At 41.6% G+C, this 23,314-nt stretch overlaps 1 protein-coding gene across 2 annotated transcripts in view; it reads right to left on the bottom strand.

The window, feature by feature from the left end:
- Positions 1-10,734, bottom strand: part of LOC140738538 (mitochondrial 10-formyltetrahydrofolate dehydrogenase-like) — a 139,105-nt gene extending 128,371 nt beyond the window's left edge. Inside the window, exons 1-3 of one of the 2 annotated variants that reach the window (XM_073065937.1) lie at positions 10,590-10,734; positions 9,417-9,561; positions 1,274-1,508 (exon numbers count right to left, since the gene is read on the bottom strand). In XM_073065937.1, the coding sequence (XP_072922038.1) occupies positions 1,274-1,508; positions 9,417-9,561; positions 10,590-10,637 (428 nt within the window). In that variant the 5' untranslated portion in view covers positions 10,638-10,734. Of the gene's footprint in view, positions 1-1,273; positions 1,509-9,416; positions 9,562-10,589 lie in introns of those variants that run through there. The other variant, XM_073065938.1, reaches the window with a different exon arrangement.
- Positions 10,735-23,314: the final 12,580 nt, after the last annotated feature.

Raw genomic sequence — 23,314 nt, 5'->3', positions numbered from 1 at the left:
AAAGAAAGTATGAAGCACTGAAAACAACTTTGGGATTCCCTCCCTGGAATTGCTATCAATCCAGTGACAAGCTCTCCTCGAATCTGTACCTGGACCATAGACGTGGACCATCAATGCGAACCATCATATTCATCACTCTGTCTCCCTTCCCAGAAGCTTTCCTACACAACCTTCAATAGGAAAACTCCTAGACAACTACCATTTTAACCACTGGGTTCTCACATTACCATCTAGGCAACTTTTAATTTCCAAGGACCAATGTTCCCTCTAATTTATAATGACTAGTGTGCGCAAAAATCTTGTGCTGGGCAATTTCTTGTCCAGTGACAAAAGGTGCACACTGAATTTTTAATTGGAAGTAACCCTGGAGCTATTCTAAGGATAACAAACTACTGAGTCCACATCAATGAGTCTTATAGACTATACAACAGCGTATAATAATACCACTCTTTTCACATGTACTTTAGTATACTTAACATGCCAATGAGGTAGAGGGTGACAACCTTTTGTGTGCAGTTTAAATCCCTTTGCGCTAGCAGCAAAAGATGTGTGTGCATGCACAGACTTTAGAGGGAACATTGCCAGGGACACACTTCCCACGTCTCTCTCCTCCAGGTTAAGACCACCTTGTGCAGAGCCCCAGCTCTCCTTGGCAATGCTGGCTCAGTAATAGAAAACAGCAAACTGATCCTAATGCTGATGTAGTGTGCGCTCAGGGAGGCCAGAACCAGAGCTCTTTGCACACAGTCTTTTTTTTGTCTCTATGCCCTATGCTGCTGAGCAAACCTTCCCTTTGCTAGACTATGAGTTGCTGGAACCAGTTTGTTTGAGCAGAGAGAATCGACATCACTTGATAAATTTCCAACGCTTACACTAATCTGAACAGGCTGACAATTCACAATACACTTCTCACACACGGCAAGGTCCTGCTCTTCCTGCCTCATACTTAAACAAGGTCCAACCCACACTGACAAATTTCACACAGCTTCCTCTCCCTCGTCTATATCTTTATTCAGTAAAACAAGCAGCTCCCTGGAAGAAAACATCTGAGAACAGATTGTTTGGGTTTTTGTAAATAATTAATGGAAACAGTAGTTTAAACAAGATGGCAAAATGAGCAAGATTTCACCAAGTTTTACTGACTAGATAATGTCAGAATATGCACCAGATGAAAATGTCTGCTTTGCATTAAGCTTCAGATCTACCAGATTGTCACGACACACACAAGATGAAGCACAGAGGTTATTGTTGCTCTCTGTTCTGATATTCTTACCAGTTTATAGCAGCTGCACCCCTGTGGCGAGGAAGTAGTGACGGGTGGTAGATTATTGATCCATGCCGAGGGTAATTAATAACATCCATTGGGATAAATTGGCTACAGAACGGAAGCACATTTAGCTCTGCTCCAACAGATTTATAGGCTTCAACAACATCAGTAATAGGTTTCCCCTTCAGCCTCCATCTGGGGAACTTAAAGACCGGGACACCATCCTTGTCTGCAGCAACCGCTGAGGAGAAAATAAATTTACACCTGTAAGTTTCTGTAATCGTTACTTGCAAGCCAGTTTCTCACCTCCCCTCTCCCATCCAAGCTGCTAATAGTATCCAGATAAGCAAAGCAGAGAGATTGATGTGGGCTTGCAACCAGAAAGCCTGAATGGAGAAGAAACCAGCATCAATAAAACCCTAACGTTACAGAGGATGCAGAGGAGATTTACCAGGATGCTGTCTGAATTAGAGAGCATGTCTTTTGAGGATAGGTTCAACCAGCTCGGGCTATTTTCTGGTGTGAAGGAGCATGATAGGCGAGTTGATAGAGGAGTGTGAGTTAAGAGCCATAGATAGAGTAGATAGCTAGACCTTTTTCCCAGGGCAGAAATGACTAACACAAGGAAGCATAATTTTAAGGAGACTGGTAGAAAGTAGACTGGAGATGTCTAAGATAGGTTTGTTTGTATTTTCTTTTAAAACACAGAAAGTGATGCAGGGGTGGTGGTAAAGGCAGATACATTAGGGGCATTTAAGAGACTCTTAGATAAACACAAGCACAAGAAAATCCACAGATGCTGGAAATCCAAGGCAACACACACAAGATACTGGAGGAACTCAACAGATCAGGCAGTATCCATGGAAAAGAGTAAACAGTTGATGTTTTTCGGGCCAAGACCCTTTATCAGGACTGGAAAAAATAGATGAGAAAGTTGAGATAAGCACACGGATGGTTAAAAATTGCGGGGTATGTAGGAGGAAAGGATTAGATTGATCTTAGAGTAGGTTAAAAAGTCTGCATGTCATGTGCCGAAGGGTCTGTACCATGCCGTAATATTCAATGCTCTTATGTCTAAGTTCTATAGCTACACACTCTCAGACCATTACACCTTGTGACTGATGAATTTTTAAAGCAGCCATCGTTTTAATGTAGGAATCATAACAGCCACTCTCCACACGAACAGCAGCCCGGTCACAATGAGTTGATAGAGTAGATATTACCCGTCACTAGGAATGATACTCTTGCTCATCTTCCAAAAATTGCCCCATATCTTTCGTGCTTTCCTGGCACAGAAAAGAGGTTTGGCTTCATGCCCCATCCAAAGGTAGCACTCCTGCTGGTGCAGTTCCCTGTCAAGTGGTAGCCCCCTCTTGAGAATGATGTTTGAGCCAATATCCTATAACCTAAGCCTCAATTGACAGGGGCATCATTTACACATATTCTCCTTTACCAAATGATGGAACTAGATAAAATTACTGTAATTTTACCACTTCTGCCAAGAAAATTCAACCTTACCCTCAAATTCAATTGGGCCATTTGTGACACCTCTCTACTTTTTCCTCATTCTCTGTCTCCATCTCAGGAGACAAACTCTCCACTGACATTTACTATAAATCCCACTGACTACCACAGCTTCTGTACATAGACTACATCTCTTACCATCTTCTCTTCACAGGACCTTTTCCTTACTTTCCCCACCTTCGCTATATCGAATGGAATTGACTTTCCATTCCAGGACATCCGAAATCTCCTCTCCTCCTTCATGAGATGTGACTGACTCTACCATGACTCTATTGAACTTCCTCCATTTTCCGGAATTCTGCTCTCTTCCAGAGACAGAGTTCCCTTTGTCCTCACTTTTCACCCCATCAGATTCACATCCAGAACATTATATCAGTTCCACCAGCCAAATCATCTCCTCCCCACTCCGCAGGACTACCTCCCAAACCACCCCTCCCTGACCCTGGCACCTTCCCCTGCCCTTGCAAGTGATGTAACACTCTCCTTATCACCTCCACCTCCCTCACCACCATCCTAAACAGTTCTCCCAGATGCAGAAAGGCTCACGCTCACCTTGAATCCTGTCTACTGCTTTTGGTGCCCCATTGTGGTTGCCTCTACATCAGTGGAGGATGAACACCAATTTTATGGAGCGCTCACACTGTTTCAAGCTCTCAGTTAACTCTCCTTCCCGTTCTCACGTCTACATGTCCATCCTCAACCTTCTCCACTGTCGGGGGAGGCCAACACAAATAAGAATTGTACTTTACATTGCATCTGCTTAGTCTACAACCCAACAGAATGAATTGTGCATTGATAAACCTGCTGGACAAGTGAAGCTCCCCCCTCAGAGTGGAGAATCTGAGATGAACCAAAGGCCCAGAGTCTGGAAGCCATCTTTCTTACAAACTCAGGGCTCTTGGCTTTGTCACAAACAAACCTTAAAACTGTTGCTAGATGCCAACCCCACAAAGCGAGTGAGAGACACCATTCAATGGTTGTGGACAAGCTACCTAAAAATCATCACGTTTTAAAACAGTAATAAAACCACAGTGCACTGGGCTTTATGAGTCAGACACAAGAGATTGCAGATCCTGTAACCTAGGGCAACACATAAAGTACTGGCCCTCTCAACCTTAAACATTGACTGTCCATAGATGCCGTGTGATCCACAGAGTTCCTGCAGCTTTCTGAACACTACAGCATTGACAATGACAAAACCATCGGTACTTTACAGAATACCAGTTTCACTCAGCACAAGGATTTCCCCCACCTCAGAGGCTGAGGAAGTGAGTCTAAAGCTCAGACCTAAAGACAAGGAAAAAGATTATCTGGAAAGGTGGATGAGAGAGTGCAAGTGAGAGAGCAAGCGAAGCTTGCAGAGGGAGGGGAAAGGTTGAGTGAAGGAGGGATAGCTCAGTGAAGACTGAGGAAACAAATCAGGCAACTAAGCAGTAAGGGGGGAATGAGACCCCTCACATCCTTCAGCAGGCAGTCCCAGAACTTTAGTCACTGGTTCATACACATCTCAAAGAGTGAGGTCTCCATAGTTTACAGGGATGGGACACAAATGAAGCAGGGACACTGCCAGCGTCTATGCACATCCCTGGCCAACAAATTACCTAAGGAAACACATTCCTAATCCAATCAGATTCTTTCCAATTAGTTATGGCACAGCCCAGGAGTCTATTGCAGAAGGAGATGTAATTTCTAGGTTAGCAAGTTCTACAGCACAAAACATACAATGTATCATCCTGTTAAGACAAACAGGCAGATGAATCAGTGTGTATTGGGCTGTCAGAGGTTGGTGTGACTGGCAGTCTGAGCCATTCCTGGAAAGAGCTCCCTTAGAAACAGTCGATGAAATCTGACTAATTGCCTTCAGAAAATGATACCCTGGAATACAACATATGGATAAACCACATGGTGAATGAAGCAGCATGTGGTTCTGCATCAGCCTATCAAGCATGTCAAATAAAGATACTAAAAGCATCAAAAATATAAAATGCCTCGTTCATTTTTGTGACCAGGTCTCATATGAGAACATATGGGATCAGGTCAGGCTTGATCCAAAAGTGCAACAGAATTAGGTTTATTATCAGTCTTATATGATGAAAAATTTGTGTTTTTGTGGCAACAATAGAGTGCAAAATCATAAAATGACAAGAAATTACAAAATAAATGGTACAAATAAAGAAATAATGAGATGGTGTTACAAATCAAGGACAGCTTCTGCAGATGCTGGAAATCCAGTGCAAAACACACAAAATGCTGGAAGAACTCAGCAGGTCAGGCAGCATCATAAACCATCTGGCAGGTCTCAGCCCAAAACATTCACTGTTTACTTATCTTCATAGATGCTGCCTGACCGGCTGAGTTCCTTCAGAACTGTACCTGTTGCAATGAGGCAGGAGATGTGAAGAGTTAGTTTTGTGATTGGAAGCCTGAAGTTGGATCTGTAACTGCTTGTTATGTACCTGTGAATGCAGAGGAAGTACAATGGATTGAAGTTACTTGGGGCACATCGAGACCAATATATTTTGGTCAAATTAAGCAGCTGTCCCAATTACCGTAGATGTCGGATTATAAGCCGCTACTTTTTTCCCACATTTTGAACAGCTTTGAACACTGCGGCCTTTACTACGGTGCGGCTAATGCATGATTTTTTTTCATGCCGCCAAAAACATTTTGCCTCGTAACAGTAGACCAATAAAATTGATGAGTAGTTCACAGAGGTCCAATGAAATTGTACGATAAATCAAGCGCACTTTCACAATTAAATTATTGTAAATCAGTCATTTGTACTCACCCTCATCAATATGGAAAACACTCGAAGAAAAGCATTGTGCTGCCTTTATGGCAGTTATTTAGTTTATAATATTTTCGCTTAGTAATTCATTTGCTAGTAATTTCTAGTTAAAGTTAGAAGTGTTTTAATTGTATTTGTTTTCTGTACTACATCCCGGGATGCTATGACGTCACACCCGGTTTCGCCGCGTCTTGTGGGAAATACTGGTTTGCGATAAACGGGAAGGTGGGGGCGAGCGGCATTAGATCTGAGCGAACGCTGCTTTTAAGTTAAAGGCGATCAATAACTTTTCCTGGTAGGCTGCAGTATATATATTTTTTACCAGTCGTTAGGAGATATTGGAATGTTGTTCAGTAAAAAAGTATACGCAACGTAATTTGTGTGTTACCGATACGTATGTATATTTAAAAGTAGCCGCGTTACAGGCACGGTTCGAAAAAAAGCATTTGCAATATGTATTTGTTTATGTTACCATATGGATTTAATTAAAAGTTAAAAAATCCTCACGTGTAATATCTTTCTGTGTAAATATCTCATATTACAACGTGGGACACCTGCGGCCGAAAATCCGGTGCGGCCTAAAATCTGGTGCGGCTTGTACAAGTACAAAATTGATTTTCTTTCTAAAATTAGAGCCAGCGGCTTTTAATCAGGTGCGCTCTGTAGTGCGAAATCTACGGTAGCTGGTTTCATTGAACTAGTTTTAAAAAGGCAGACTACCTTTTTAAACCAGAACTGAGCAACAAATTATGTTTTTAAATAAAATACAGCACAAATTAGAACACTACCAATACTGCTACGGTATTATAAAACTGCATCCGTTCCTAATAGTTATCGACAGAGTTCATCCGGGGTACACTGCTGTCTTTTGATTAACTGTAAATGAACAAAATCAGCGCAGACACCTAGTGCAGATAATGGACTGCCTTCGTTACCTTCCTAAAGAAGTTTCAATAATAATTTCTTTTTAATCCTGCCTCAATGGCACAAATGAATAACATAACAAGCATACACACTGAAGCTATTTAAAACCTGCTCTAAGCATGGCTTAGTGTCTAACGGCCACAGAAGTTCATGCAATTGATGCTAGTTAGAAACTGTTGCATCCTCCATATTTTCATTTTCATTGTAACATTCAAAATGATTGTCAATACCTTCAAATTCCTCATAGTTCCTAACTTGCTGAAGTAATGAAATTGCTTCATTTTCACTTCCCACTGTTTCTCACATCTCCAAGTCTGAATGCTTGAAACCACAGTGAGCAAAACAGTTCTGAAATGTCTTACCACTCATTTCTCACCAATTATCAGCAACAAGAATCACTGCTTTTTGAACACAACACACACAACTGGCGCTATTCAAAAACTGTTCACTCTAAGCACGGTACAGTGAAGAATAGCCACACAAGTGCAAGCAACTGACACCGAGTAGAAACTGCTCGACAACAGTCTCCTGACTCCATTAAGAAGCATAGCACCCCAAATAAAAGGAAACCCTAGCTATTTTCTTGATTAGTTATTGTTTTTTTTTTAAAGAGTTGTCCCAAATAAGTGGTTGCCCAATGAACCAATGGTTCAATTAACAGGAATCCACTGTAGAATTAAAAATCCCCTCTGCTCTGCTCATGGGGATTTGTGCCATTTCAGACCTGTTCTAATGTAGAATATAGGACAGTCAGGAAGTGAAAATCAAAAGTTTGCAAAGGGTGGAAATTTGAACTCAGAATAGAATCAGTTAGCAGGTGAGGCAGATCTGTGGAAGAAGAAACAGCTCATGTTTCAGGTGAAGGACCTTTATCAGAGAGAAACAACCTGGTTTTCCATTGGAGAGATAGTGGGTCAGTTGGGCCATTTCCATGAGCAGTTACCACATACTGGAAGTACACATGACTTTGCCAAATGTAATTCAGTAAGATCTAATTGTTTGCTTTGAGAGAATCAGGACAGCATGCAGAACGACGTTGTATTAAAATGCCTCAATACATTACAGCTTTATCAAGTAACTTTGCCCATGATACAATAATTGGCAGTGAATTTACATTTTATTTCAGAAATTTAAAAATGAATCTATTAGACTTTTCAGTGAAGGAACAAAGGCTCCACTGATACTAAATATTGACACACTTAGTGACATAATTGCCTAAGAATTAAGTAAACAATAGGACCAACAGCTCTCTAACTAATGAAATACAAGGTCAGAGTTAAATGAACATTTCAGACATAGTTCTTAGGGACAGTAACTACTTGGAAATGCATAAACTTATTAGGGATAGCCAGCAGGATTTTGTGCAGGAAGGGTCATGTCTTACAAAACTGATTACTTTCTTTTATTATGTAGTAAGAAAGATGATTGATGAGGGTGCAACATTGAATGTTGTCTACATGGACTTCAGTAAAGCTTTGACAAGGTCCATCATGGTAAGCTCAACCAGAATATTGAGGTACATGGTGACTTGCTGAACTAGATTCAAAACTGGCCTATTTGGGGGGGGGGGGGGGGGGAAACTTATTTTGAACGGAGATCTGTAAACAGTGGTGTTCCATAGGGATCAGTGCTGGGCCCTCTATCATCTGTGATACACACTCAGTCACCACTTTATTAGGAACCTCCAATGGCCACTGAATGGCCTTCTGCTGCTGTAGCCCATCCACTTCAAGGTTCAATGTGTTGTGCCTTCAGAGATGCTCCTCTGCACACCACTGCTGTAACATGTGGCTACAAGGGATCTTGGGGTGCAAATCTGTAACCCCCCCCCCAAAAGTGACAACACAAGTAGACAGGGTGATAAGGTCAGTGTGTGGCATGCTTGTCTTCATCATTCAGGGCACCAAGTCATATTGCACCAGCATAAAATGTTGGTCAGGTCACATCTGGAGAGGTCTGGTCACCACATTACAAGGCAGCTTTAGAAAGGGTGCAGAAGAGGTCACCAGGATGCCATCTGGATTAGGGGGCACATGCTACGAGATGTTGGACACACTTAGGTTGTTTTTCTGTCTGGAGCAGCAAAGGCTAAGGGGAGACCTGACAACACAATTTGCTAAATTATGAGGGGCATAGATAGTCTGAATCTTTTCTCCAGAGAAGAAATATCAAACACAACAAACAGATATTTAAGATGATGGAGAAGTTTAAAGAAGACATGGAGGGCAAGTTTTGATCTATACAAATATCTGGAACAGGCTACAAGTGAAAGTAGATACAATAGTGCAGTTAAAGGAGGGATTCAGATCACATACAATTTAATTTAGTTTAATTGTCTTCAGCACAGGCATTGTGGGACAAAGGGCCTGTTCTTGTGCACAACTGTTCTCTTTTCTGTATACTGATGAGAGTCAGAGATAAGACTGATGGAGTCTTTTTCCCCCAGAGTGGAAATGTCAAATATTAGACGGCATAGCTTTAATGGGAGGGGGAAAGTTTAAATGAAGTTTTATGAGGCAAGGTTTAATTTTATACAGTGATAAGTGTCTGGAATGCACTGCCAGAGGAGGAAGTTTTATACAGTGGTATGTGTGGGGAATGCACTGCCAGAAGGGAGGTGACTTTATACAGTGATATTTTTCTGGAATGCACAGCCAGAGAGGGTAATTTTATACAGTGGTATGTGTGGGGAATGCACTGCCAGAGGAGGTAGTGAAAGCACATGAACAGGAAGGGAATGGACATAGGGAATGGACTTTAATTCGGCATCATGTTCAGCCTGTTCTGTGCCTATCTGGTCTATATAGAGAAAGTTAAATTCTTCACACTTGTATACATCAGACTGACAAAACCAGAACAGAATATCCCACAGTCAGTGCAGGAAGCTGACACTGACCAGTGTACAACACTCACCCAGAGGGTCAGCCTTTCCATCACGATCGGGAACAGTGAATACACCAACTACTTTGTGCCCTTCTTTCCGCAGGCTGCTGTAAACCTCCTGTCCGAACAAACTCTGTCCAATTAGAGCTACCTTTAGCTTATTCTGGTAATTAATCTATAAAAGAAGGGGAACTGAATCAAAACACAGGATGTGGTGCAGAGTTGCCCCAGAGATAGGGTCAAGGCCAAGACTGGTGGATTCCAGGGAGACGGTGAAAAACATTGACAGAAGCTACAGAGACAGGATGCTGCCCAAGGATGCAGGGTGGGAAGAGACACAGAGAGTTTGAGCTGCAGGTGTGGGGAAGAGAGAAGCAATGGGGATTAAGGAAGAAGACAGGAGGTGGATGTGTGGGTGACATACATAGCAAGTGGGCCAAAGAGCCTGTTTCCATGCTGTATATATAACGGCATAGTGTGAGGGAGGTAGATGTCAGTTGTTGCATGGTGCAAGGGAAGTCAAACACAGAAAGGCGATTGTTGGGGGGGGGGGCGGTGTGCACAGACTGTGAATGAGGGCCCCGTTTGTCTGCGGAGAATTGGGCTTCCCAGTGCAGGAGCAGGCTGACCAGGGAAGAGGTTGTTGGGGAGAAGGATCTTGACTGGGGCAGATTGTCGGGGAAAGGGGAATAAACAGGGTATCTACGGGTGTCGGAGTTGGGATTCCTTACGAGTTTTCGCATTGGAGGGTCAGTGTGTCTATCACCGCGCTGGCCCGACTTCCACCGCGGAGTCTAATGCAATGCAACGTGTCCATTCGGCAGCGGAGGTGCAGCTGTCCGGTGCAGGAAGCAGACGGCAGGGCATGGAGAGGAGGGGTAGATTGTTGGTAGTAACATAGGGTACAAAAAGGGGTCGAGTGAGCGAGCGGGCTCCTAAACCCCCCTCACTCCGCTCCCGCGGCAGGGACCGAACCCAAGGGAGAGGGATCATGAAACGGAAACCCGGGGTGGACAGAGAGATGGATGTTGTAAGGGAACAATAGCTGGACGAACAGGAACCAGGGTCTGAGACAGGTGGAGGGGCACAGGATGGGGATATGGACGGGGAAGGTACTGCGGAAGAGAGACAAAAAGGGAATGGGGTGAAGGGAAGGCGGATGGGCAGACAGTCGTGGCCCCCATCCTCCGTCCCGAGTCTCACCGCCGAGGTGCTGAGCCTCCGCACAACCGATCCCGCTGCCCACAGCATGGCTCCTGGAATCAATACAGCAACGTCTTGGTGCCCATCTACCTCCAAACTCGCTCCCGACGCAGAGCGTACACGCTCTAGCCAGCCAATCAGCCATCTGTCGTCACAGATACTGACCCCGCCCCAATCTGTTGCAATCGTCAGTCAGCGCCAGCTGTTCCGGGAGCTGGGTTCTAGATTGGAACCCGGGGAAAAGGTCTGTACCCGGCTAGGAACAGCCGCTGGGCCGTTCAGCTCCTGCCGAGGAGAATCCGAGACCCACAGGAATTTGTTGCCACGAGCGGCTGTGGAGGCCAAGTCATTGGGTGTGTTTAAGGTGGAGACAGTTAAGTTCTTGATTAGCCATGGCATCAAAGGATATGGGGTGAAGGCAGGGCAGTGGGGATGACTGGAAGAATTGGATCAGCCTGTGATTGAATGGCCTACTTCTGCTCCTATATCTTTGGTCTTGCCTGAGATTGGTCTGGCTTATCATTTATTCTATTTGCACCCCCCCCCCCCCCCCCCGTAATTTGTACACCTTTGTCCATTCCCCCACCCCAGCAGTATCTGCTCTGAGAAAAACAAACATAGTCTGTGGAGTCTCTCCTCATACTTAGAATGCTTCACAGCAGCTCTTGCCCTGATAAATCTCCTCTGCACTATCTCCAGTATAATCACAATATTTCCACAATTGTAGGAAGTTGTACTAAAACCTCCCTGCATCATATTCTGTGCCTCACCTAATGATGGCAAGTTCCATATGCCTTCTTCACCATCTCATCTGGCTTTTCTGCCATCTTCAAATATCCCTGCATTTGTACACCAGGTCCCTCTGTTCATGCCCCTTAGCATGAACATTGAATTCTCCAACTTCCGGTAATTCTCTCCCCCTCCCTTCCCCTATTTCACTCTGCCTCCTCCTCCACCTGCCTATCCCCTCCCTGCTTCCCCTCCTCCACCCCTTGATCTTTCCCTTTACTGGTTTTTAACCTGGCACCTACCAGCCCTCTCCTTTACACCCTCCCCCCACCTTCTTTATAGGGCCCTTGCCCCCCCCTTCAGTCCTGTCGAAGGGTATCAGCCCGAAACATTGACTGTTCGTTTCCACGGATGCTGCCCGACCTGGAACAACCCTCTGTTGTGCATGTCCCTCTGTTCTTTCATTTTCAATATTTTTATTAATTGCTTGCATAGTCAAATACAAAATACATTATGATATTATGGAAACAGAAACAAGGTTGAAATGCCCCAGATCTATGTATAGTGTTAACCATAATATTGAAAAGGTATATTTTATTCTAATCTAAAGCAAAATCAAAACCCCATAACAAAAAAAAAGAAAAGAAGGAAAAAAAACAGCTGTTTGGTTAAAAGAAAATAAAAAAATCTTGGACATATACAAAGTTTGTAGTTGTAAATTCAAACATATTGTAGCCATCATCATTGCTGAACAAATCGAAGATTGTGAAAGCAGTTCCAAAAAGGTCCCCATAATGTGAAAAAATCTTGTCTAGGTATAGAAATAGAACACCTAATCTTCTCTAGATTTAAACATGACATAACATCAATCAACCAATGGGCATGAGTAGGTAGAGCAGCATCTTTCCATTTAAGCAACAAAACACTTTGGCTAAAAGAGAAATAAAAGCCAAAATATGCAGATCATTCAGTTTAAGAGTAAAATCATTTCCTCCAACAATGCCAAACAAGGCAGTCAGAGGGTTGGGTTTAAAGTTTTACTTTAAAAAGCTCCGAGAAAGTTCAAAATACTTCTCAAAATTTATCAAGCCGCGGGCAGGACCAAAACATATGAATCAGAGAGGCCTCTTCGACATTACACCTATTACAGTATCGAGAAAAATCTGAGTAAAAACGAGAGAGCTTATCTTTAGTCATTTAGGCTCTATGAACCACTTTAAATTGTAAAAGAGAGTGACGTGCTCATAACAAAGAGGTGTGAACAAGTTTTAAAATTTCATCCCAAGTATCCTCATCAATTGAAATCTATAGGTCTTGTCCCCAGAGATTTTTAATTTTATCTAATGGAATGTTTCTCATTGCCAACAACATACTAAAAATATTAGAAATAGATCCATGATAAAAAGGTTTCAGAGTAAAAATTTTCTTTTTTGTAATTTATTTGTTTATTGAAGTTCATCGTCAAACAAACATTTCCATAAGATGTATTTCAGACATTGTACATATATATCATATAATCATATATATGTCACAAATCTCCACAAAGTATTTATCTGGGGTATACACTTAGAAAAGAGTGGAAAGGAAAAACAAGCAAAAGGAGAGAACTATGTACAAGTAGGAAGTGATCTTTTTTTTACAACAGATTCATTGATTTGTGAGAATAAAATCAGGCCTATGAGGCATTATGTAGTTAAACCATTTTTCCCAGTATGAATCAAATTGTTCCAGCTTATGATTAACAGATGCTGTTATCTTCTCCATTTTGTAAATGTCCATTTTAATTTCCATCCATGTATTTAAAGTTGAGCTCTCCTGTGATAACCATTTCCTAGTAAGAGTCTTTTTACCAGCCATCAAAAGTATATTCATTAACTATGTATCTCTTTTCAACCATTCTTGAGGTATATATCCAAAATATATGGTCTTACTTTCTAAGGGTATTTCACATTTAAAGATGTAGGGCATTGTGTATCCCCCTCCAATAGTTTTTGATAACAGGGCAGTCCCAAAAAATATGATAATGATTTGCATTTTGATTTCCACAATTTCTCCAGCAAACAGGGAGGCTACTATCATAATGGGATTTCTGAGAGGGTGTAATAAAATATCTTATCAAGTTTTTCCATCCAAACTCCCTCCATTTCTGTGAACTGGTACACTTCCATTGATACCTCCATATTATTGTCCATTCTTCCTCAGATATAATTATCCCTCCTTCCTTCTCCCATTTTGTTTTAATGTATGAAGTCGAATGCATTTTAAGATTTGACAACCCCTTATACATGCTTGAAATGATTCTACTACCGTTATCTGAATTATATGCTTTTCTAAAGAGCTCTATCAAGTATGCACTTGCCTTGGTTTCATTTTTAAGCATCTTATTAACATATTGTCGCATCTGTAAATACCGATAAAAATCTTGTTTTTCTAATAAGTGTTTCTCTTAGATTATATCCAAGATGGCGACACGACGCAGCTTGCAGCGGCCATTCCAGAACTGATTATCTGTTATTTGTGAAGTGGGGTGCCATGCGCAATCATAATTGATTGAAAATGGACGTGGAAGCACGGAGAAACATCGGGAAATTCCAGGAAGACCTTCTTCGTTGCTGCTGCTGCTGTGAGGTCCGGGACTCTGCTGGAAAGAACAGGCCCCCAGTCCTCGGGGTCGCGTTGCCAATGGCCGTCTTAATACGCTTAGCAGAGGATGGTGCTCGGAGAAGCTGTGCCGGAGGGGAGGGTCGTCGGCTCGGAGGTTCGACGGACTCAGTTCGCTTTCGGTGTGTGCTGTGTCTGCAAGGCTGGTTTCGACGGAGCTTCCATTGTGTGCTGCGTCTGCAAGGCTGAGTCGGGCGGCGCCTTGGAAGTCCATAGCGGGGGTACTCCCTTCTGCCGCCGGCGTGGGATGGCGAGTCTGTCGGGACCCTGGGGACTTGTGGAAACTGTGGTGATTTCGTTTGAACTTACAGTCCTTTAACATCTTGGACTATTTTTACTGGGCCCATGGTCTTTTTTTTAATCAATTATGCTATTGTTTGCACTGTTGTAACTATATGTTGTAATTATGTGGTTTTGTGCAGGACTTGTAGCTTTAGTTTTTGGTCTTGTTTTTGTCTGGTGGATTTGGAGCTCCTTTCCGGGGAATGCGCTAGACAGTAGCGCGATATTAATACGCAGCAGCCTCTCCGGACTCTGGATGGGGATTGCCAAACATTACGTGGATTTTCTGGTGTAGTCTGTTTTGTCATATGCTTTTGTGATATCATTCTGGGGGAATGTTGTCTCATTTTTTAACTGCATTGTATTTGTGGTTTCTAAATGACAACAAACTGAATCTGAATCTTTAAGCAGTTCAAAACTGAACAGTGTTCCTTCTTTCATTATGTTGCAAAGAACTGTTATTCCTTTAGCTGTCCAGTCCTTAAATCTAGCATCCAATTTATTTGGTGTAAAATCTGAATCATATGCACACCATTTAAGAATTGCAATATCTCCCTCTAGTTTATATTCTTTTATAGTAGTTTTCCATATTTTAAGAGTCAATTTCACCATGGGTTATCAATAGTATTTATGTACCTTTGCAGGTTGTTATCAGCCAAAATTGCTTGTATGGGGATGGGAAGTACCCGCTCCTCAATGTTTTTCCATTGAGCGTCATATGATGGGTTGCACCAACATATCACAGCTCTCAACTGTACTGCAAAATAATAATCTCTAAGAGAAGGTAGGCCCCATCCCCCCTTTTCCTTTGCTAATTGCAAAGTTTTGAGATGAACTCTAGGCCTTTTACCCTGCCAAATATACCTTGATAACATCTTGTTCCATTCATTGAATTGATTTTGATTAATCTCTATCCGTAGGGTCTGAAAGAGATATAACAGTCTGAGCATTTTAATAGACTCAATCATTGAACTGAGACTGAAAAAAGGAATCAGGTTCCATCTTGCCATATCTTCCTTAATTTTTTTTATATAAAGGCTGATAATTACATTCTGATAATTTTGCCAAATCTTTTGGCATAATCATGCCCAAATATTTTAAAGACTCTGTGTGCCATGCCCAGGGGTATCGACTTTCAATTTCTCTTGGTGGGCTATAGTAATAGGATAGTAATTGGGTTTTATCTACGTTGATCTTGTATCCTGATAATTGACCAGATTGTTCAAAGGATTGCATCAATTTAGGGAAAGAGTATATTGGTTGCCCTAGATAGATCAAAATGTCATCCGCATAACAAGCCAATTTGTGCTCTGCCCCTTTAATAATAATTCCCCTGATATCTTCATTTTGTCTGATGTATTGAGCTAATGGTTCCAGATATAACGCGAAGAGTAGCGGTGACCATGCTACTTGATGAAGGGTCTCGGCCCGAAACGTTGGCTACTCTTTTCTCACGGATGCAGCCTGACCTGCTGAGTTCTTCCAGCGTTGTGTACGTATCCTTCGTATATTGTCTTGTGTCTGGCGTTGTCGTATAAAACCTGTCTGATCGTTACGTATCAGTATGGGTAGAAACTCCTCTAATCATTTGGCCATGATGGAGGTAACTAATCTATAATCTACATTAAGAACGGATATTGGTCTAAATGACCCGCATCCCATTTTATCCTTGCCTTCTTTCAGTGTAGCTGAGATTATCGCTCCCTTCCAACTGGGTGGCATTTGTGCCTTTTTTAGAGCCCAGTTCAGTGTGGGGAGTAAAACAGGAATTAACTCATTTTTAAATTCTCTGTACCACTCTGCCATATACCCATCTGATCCTGGTGACTTGCTTAATTTAAGCCTACTAATTGCAGCTTTTAATTCAACTTCAGTTATGTCAGCAGTCATCGTTCTATTTTGTTCTTCGCTTACAGTGGGTAACTCTAGAGAATTCAAGAAGGTGTCAATTTGGGTTATGCTTCCCCCTGGAATTTTGGAATATAGCATTTTGTAAAACACTTCAAAAGCTTCTTGAATTTCACTAAGCTTATTTTTTATCATTTTCTGTGCCAAATTCAATTTGTGTTTTTTCTCTAGTTCCTTCAGCCTATTTTGTAATTCCTCTAATGTTTTATTCCTTATTTTTTTCTTATATGAAGATATCGCTATAATTTTCCCTCTTAAGACCGCTTTCAGAGTATCCCATAAAATGGGAGGTGAAACCTCTCCATTATCATTAAATTCTATGTAGAGACCAATTTCTTTTTTAATTTGTTCCTTAAAGTACGGATCATTGAGTAGACTTGAATTTAGTTTCCAAATAGTATTCTTTGGTTGTAGGTAAGTGCATGATCACTTACATCTATTGTCCCAATTCCACAGGTGTTTATTTTGTCTTTCTCTTTTCCAAATGTTATGAAATAGTCTATTCTTGTATGTACAGAATGGGGAACAGAATAATGAGTGTAATCCCTTCTGTCGGGGAAAAGGTCCCTCCATATACCAATTAAACCAACATCCTCAAAAAGTGTATTAACTTTCTTATGTAAAGATTTAGTTTCATAGGTTTTTCTATTGGAAGAGTCTAAGTTCGGTTGTAATTGTAAATTTAAGTCTCCCCCACATATCAGGAGACCTTCTGTTTCCGTTACCATTGTTATGTGTGATGAGCAAACCATGGGGTCCAGAGTTGACCCCCCCTGTGAAGTATGCTGCTAACGAGAGAGAGAGAGATAAAGAAAGAGAGAGGCACCATGCTGCACATGCTGATAATGAGAGAGAGAATCAAGGATTTATAGTTATGGCTTCTTCGCTAATTGTTGATTTTACTTACAAGGACTTTGCCTGCTTGTGTGAATCCCTGCTGACACAGCAGAGTGGTGCCAGGTGCCTGCTGAGACAGCAAGGAGTGGCCCAGTTTGATGGACATGGGCATGGTCAGTTGATGGATGGCTGGTACCCTGGCAGGGGAGATAAAAAGACGAGTCTGCTGAGACACAGGCAGACACGCCACTGGACACTGAGAGTGTTGTGCACCCACAGGAAGGTGGGGGCTTGGAGGATCAATTCGGGGAAATCGGTCAGAGGCTCACAGTGTGTGAAGGCTTGTGGGAGCTTGTGTCCATACCTGGGTGACAAGCCCACCACTGAAGAACGGCTTGGAACGGAGGGGTCATAATCGGTGACCACAACGGTAGAACGGAACAAGAAGACAATGAAAGGTTTGCCTGCTGCAGCTGCTCATCTCTCGCTCGCTCTTGCTCTCTCTCTCTCCAATGTCACAACAGCAACTACCTCAACCCAAACTGAACAGAACTGAACTCTGCATTATCTTAAGACTATTCATTCACCCTTAGACTTTGATAGAGCTTAGTTTTGGTTTATATTTCCACACTTATGTATATATCATTGCTAACCTGCTTTATATGTTTATTTGCATTTTTGATACTGTATTACTTAGTTTACTAATAAACACTTTTAGTTACAGTACCACCGGACTCCAACGTATCATTCTATTTCTGCTGCTCTGATACTTATGAAACGCTGAGCCCGAATTAGGCCGATTCCAAATATTCCGCGCGAATGTTCCCTGCGAACATTCGGTGTGCTAAACAGGTTCAGAGGCAGTGCTCCAGGCCAGCAGCGACGGCACTTCCCGCCGGCTGCCCGAGGCCAACCAGTGATCCACGGCATGAGGGCATCACTGTGTTTAGGCGACTGATGACCTCGAGTGCGTTCAAGTTCAACAGTGGGCTGACAGGAAATGAGGAAAGGTACAACTGACTCATATTGTTTCCTCCTGGCCCGGCGATTGGGGATCACTGAATTACACAGTGTAGAGTGGGGGGAGCTACATGCATGCGCACTGGGCAGAAAGAACAGAACTAAAACTCCGCAACCCGGAAACAATCTCTCAACGGTATTTGTGTATTTATTTTTCTTTTTTTTTGGGATCTACTGGGAAAGTCTCAAAGATCGACTAGTCGATCGCGATCAACGGGTTGGCAACCACTACAATAGAGTAATTGAATTTCAGTCTATATTCCCCCTTACCAGAATATATCTGCCCTCTTTATCTCCCATTTCGAATACTTTTTCAAAATTTAGCTTACTTGAGATAAGAATAGCAACTCCTCTCCAATGTCCTGATTTATATGAGAAAAACAAATTAGTGAAGCCCATTCTCTTTAGTTTTTTATGCTCATAATCACTTAAATGAGTTTCCTGTAAATATACTACATGGGCTTGTTCTTTTTTCATTTTGGATAAAATTCTATTATGTTTGATTGGATTTAATAGACCATCGACATTAAAAGAAATGAATTTTCCCTTGTCCTTAGCCATCTGTATTTATCTGTCAATGTATCATTGAAATTAGCAGAATAAAATTTAATCGATCTACTCCCTGAACAAATAAGAACCAAGAAACGCAAATAATAACAAAAATGGCAATGAGCATGTGATTCGAAGGCTGAGGTCTCCAGTAGATGACCCTGCGTTGAGCTAAAGAAAATGTCTAGCTGTGGGAGATAACTCCTCCTACTTGTGAGTTGAGGGCCCCCACTGCAGTATTCATAAAAGTCAGTGAACAAATCCATTACGCAGAAAAGATTTCCCTGTGTACTCCTCCTATATATACATATATGCACACACACCCATACACACACACACACATACATACATATACATATATATATATATACACACACACACACACACATATTACATACATATATTACATACATGCACATATATATATTCTCATTTTGGTGGGGGAAAAGGAGTAAGTGAGCGAATAAAGAATAACAACTAAGTAATATAAAATCCACATTATACTAAGTATTTCTCGAGATAGGTATATCACCATCTACTTTTGCTTCCGTTTAGCTTCTCAACATTTTCAAAGTTAGCCAAACATTATGACTCTTCTGCGGGTGAGGACTGTCTTTGAAAAACTCCCTGTCTCTTTCTGATATACTTCTCTCAGCCTCCTCCCATCTCCTGCCTTCTCGATTCTCACTCTATTTCCCAAGCAGAGTGGAGTAATTCCTCTGCCAGGCTTTCCCTCGGTTTGGTCACACTGATGGGCAACCCTCTGGCCTTCATGTCTGTAGTCGCCTCTTCCACCGTCTGGTACAACCGCGTCCCGTCGTCATAAAACACTCGACGTTTAGCAGAGTACGGAGTTTGAAATATATTTTTTTGCTTTAGTATTCGCTTTACTTCAGAGTATTCTTTACGTTTCTGCAGGACAGTGGGGGAGGGGTAATCATAGTCAAAATATATTAATTTATCGTCTAAAAACATTCTCTTCTTACCCCAGGCCCTTCGTAGAATCTCTGCCTTGGTACTGTACTGAAGGAATTCAATTATTATTGAGCGTGGCTTATCCCGGGTAGACTTTGGGACTAATGCGTGATGCGTTCTTTCGATTTCCAGCTCCATAGTTGAGCGAAGCTCCAGCGCGTCCCACAGCAACTTTCCAACAAACTCCGTCATAGTTTGGGAACGTTGTAGATTCTGATATTTTTCTGCCGTGATCTTTCCTCCAGGTCAAGCAGTTTACCTTCTTGGTGATTTAATATTTTTATCGTCTTACTCAGTATTTGTTCAATGTTTTGAACACGATCTTCCACCTTCTCAATTCGAGTCTCTGCCACCGCTATTTTTTGATTGACGTTGGCGAGCTCTGACTTAGTATCATGTAGTTGCTGCTTTATTTCTTTCTGAAACTCCCTTATCGCTTTCAGAATTTCGATCATATTCGCCACTTCGCCTGAACGAGGCCCAGCGTCCGCCTCACTAGCATGCGGTTGGGTAGGACAGCCGCTCGCTGCACTCCTCTCGGCTGCAGGCTCCGCAGTGTCACCTTTTTTATTTCCATTCTTTTTCCCCATTCTTGCCCTTTTCAGTTCAAATATTTTTCAAAAAATACTATATTTGATGGGTTAACGGGGCTTAATACACATTTTTCTGGAGGAGCTAGTGACTTAAGCTGCCATTCTCGATGATGACGTCACCGGAAACCGTAAAAATTGTTTCAATTAAATTCTTATGTGGACATTTAGGAAATGTATGAAGTTGAGAATGCAAGAAGTCTTTAATTTGTAAATATCTAAAAAAGTGAGTTTTACGAAGATTATATTTAATAGATAGTTGATCAAATGAGGAAAGACTATCTCCAACAAACAGATCCTGAAAACATTTAATACCTAGTCTAATCCACTCTTGAAAAACATCAAAAGTGGTTTTAAAAAAAATTAGAAAAAATGGGACTAGACAATGAAAAACCAAATATACCAAAGAATTTTCTAAATTGTAACCAAATAAGACATGAGGTAGCTTTGGCAGTCAAGGTGAAGGATAATCCAAAGAGCTTCTACAGGTATATTAAGAGCAAAAGGATAGTAAGGGATAAAATTGGTCCTCCTGAAGATCAGAGTGGTCGGCTATGTATGGAACCAAAAGAAATGGGGGAGATCTTAAATGGGTTTTTTGCGTCTGTATTTACTAATGAAACTAGCATGGAGTCAATGGAAATGTAGTGAGGACATAGAACCTATACAGATTGAAGAGGAGGAGGAGCTTGCTACCTTGAGGCAAATCAGAGTAGATAAATCCCCAGGACCTGACAGGGTATTCCCTCGGAACTTGAAGGAGACTAGTGTTAAAATTGCAGGGGCCCTGGCAGATATATTTAAAATGTCAGTATCTACGGGTAAGGTGCCGGAGGATTGGAGGATAGCTCATGCTGTTCCGTTGTTTAAAAAAGGCTCAAAAAGTAATCCTGGAAATTATAGGCCGGTAAGTTTAACGTCTGTAGTAGGTAAATTATCGGAAGGAGTACTAAGAGATAGGATCTACAAGTATTTGGATGGACAGGGACTTATTAGGGAGAGTCAACACAGCTTTGTGCGTGGTAGGTCATGTTTAACAAATCTATTAGAGTTTTTCGAGAAGGTTACCAGGAAAGTGGATGAAGGGAAGACAGTGGATGCTGTCTACATGGACTTCAGTAAGGCCATTGACAAGGTCCTGCATGGGAGGTTAGTTAGGAAGATTCAGTCGCTAGGTGTACATGGTGAGGTAGTAAATTGGATTAGACATTGGCTCAATGGGAGAAGTCAGAGAGTGGTAGTGGAGGATTGCTTCTCTGAGTGGAGGCCTGTGACTAGTGGGGTACCACAGGGATTGGTGCTGGTCCATTGTTATTTGTCATCTATATCAATGCTCTGGATGATAATGTGGTAAATTGGATCAGCAAATTTGCTGATGATACAAAGATTGGAGGTGTAGTGGACAGTGAGGAAGGTTTTCAAAGCTTGCAGAGGGATCTGGACCAGCTGGAAAAATGGGCTGAAAAATGGCAGATGGAGTTTAATACAGACAAGTGTGAGGTATTGCACTTTGGAAGGACAAACCAAGGTAGAACATACATGGTAAATGGTAGGACACTACATGGTAAATGGTAGTGCAGTAGAACAGAGGGATCTAGGAATACAGATAGCAGATTCCCTAAAAGTGGCGTCACAGGGAAATACAGTAGTAAAAAGAGCTTTTGGTACATTGGCCTTTATAAATCAAAGTATTGGGTATAAGAGTTGGAATGTTATGGTGAGGTTGTATAAGGCATTGGTGAGGCCGAATTTGGAGTAGTGTGTGCAGTTTTGGTCACCGAATTACAGGAGGGATATTAATAAGGTTGAAAGAGTGCAGAGAAGATTTACAAGGATGTTGCTGGGACTTGAGAAACTGAGTTACAGAGAAAGGTTGAATAGATTAGGACTTTATTCCCTGGAGCGTAGAAGAATAAGAGGAGACTTGATAGAGGTATATAAAATTATGATGGGTATAGATAGAGTGAATGCAAGCAGGCTTTTTCCACTGAAGCGAAAAAAAACCAGAGGACATGGGTTAAGGAGGTAAAGTTTAAAGGGAACATGGGGGGGGGCTTCTTCACAGAGTGAAGTGGAATGAGCTGCCAGATGAAGTTGTAAATGCGGGTTCACTTTTAACATTTAAGAAAAACTTGGACAGGTACCTGGATGAGAGGTGCATGGAGAGATGTGGTCTAGGTGCAGGTCAGTGGGACTAGGCTGAAAAATGGTTCGGCACAGCCAAGGAGGGCCAAAAGGCCTGTTTCTGTGCTGTAATGTTCTATGGTTCTAAATCCTCAAAGAATGTTTATCTACATAATTATCAGTTAAATTACTTAAGGATAGAGGAATTGAAGAACCAAGAAGAGAAATAATAGAAAATTTATTAACAGAATTAGCTTCTGAAGAAACCCAAACTGGACAGTCATCACGATTAATATAACCAAAACATAAGGTAGTGTATGTTGACTTCCCAGTAGTAAAACCTAAAATTGAGTAGGGCTAATCCCCCATTTTTTTAGTTTTCTGAAGATGAACTTTGTTTAATCAGGGGGTTTTATTCTTCCAGAAATAAGAAGATATAATCGAGTCTAAAGAGCCGAAAAAGTATTTAGGAATAAAAACAGGTAGGGCTTGAAATAAACATAAAACTTTAGGCAAAATATTCATTTTAATAGAATTGATAACATCAAATCAGCAATAAAGAAAGGGGAGACCAGTTGGATCAGATAACCTTTTATTTTAACACTAATACATCACCTGAAATGTCATCCCAGATTGTCTGGGATGCCATGAAAGCATATCTGAGGGGTCAAATAATCTCTTACACAGCAAATCTCAACAGAAGATCCTGTGCAGATCGATTAGACCTCATTAACCAGATTAAAGAATTGGATCAACTATATGCTCAAACTAAGAACCCTGAACTATACAAGAAGCGTGTTGAACTCCAAACTAAATTTAATCTTCTGTCTACTCAACCTGTCGAACGCCAACTTCTCGAAAGCAAGAGTTGCTTTTACATTCATGGGGATAAGTCTGGTAAATTTCTAGCCAATCAGCTGAGGCGTTCCAAAGCCAAACAACATATTACAAAAATCCGGAAGGAGAACGGAGACTTTACATCGGATCATTTAGAAATTAATGACGCATTTAAAAATTTTTATTCTCGGCTTTATTCCTCTGAATTTTTGA

This window comes from Hemitrygon akajei, chromosome 14, assembly GCF_048418815.1.
Source record: "Hemitrygon akajei chromosome 14, sHemAka1.3, whole genome shotgun sequence".
NCBI lineage: Eukaryota > Metazoa > Chordata > Chondrichthyes > Myliobatiformes > Dasyatidae > Hemitrygon > Hemitrygon akajei.
This window is presented reverse-complemented; position numbering and strand designations above follow the sequence as displayed.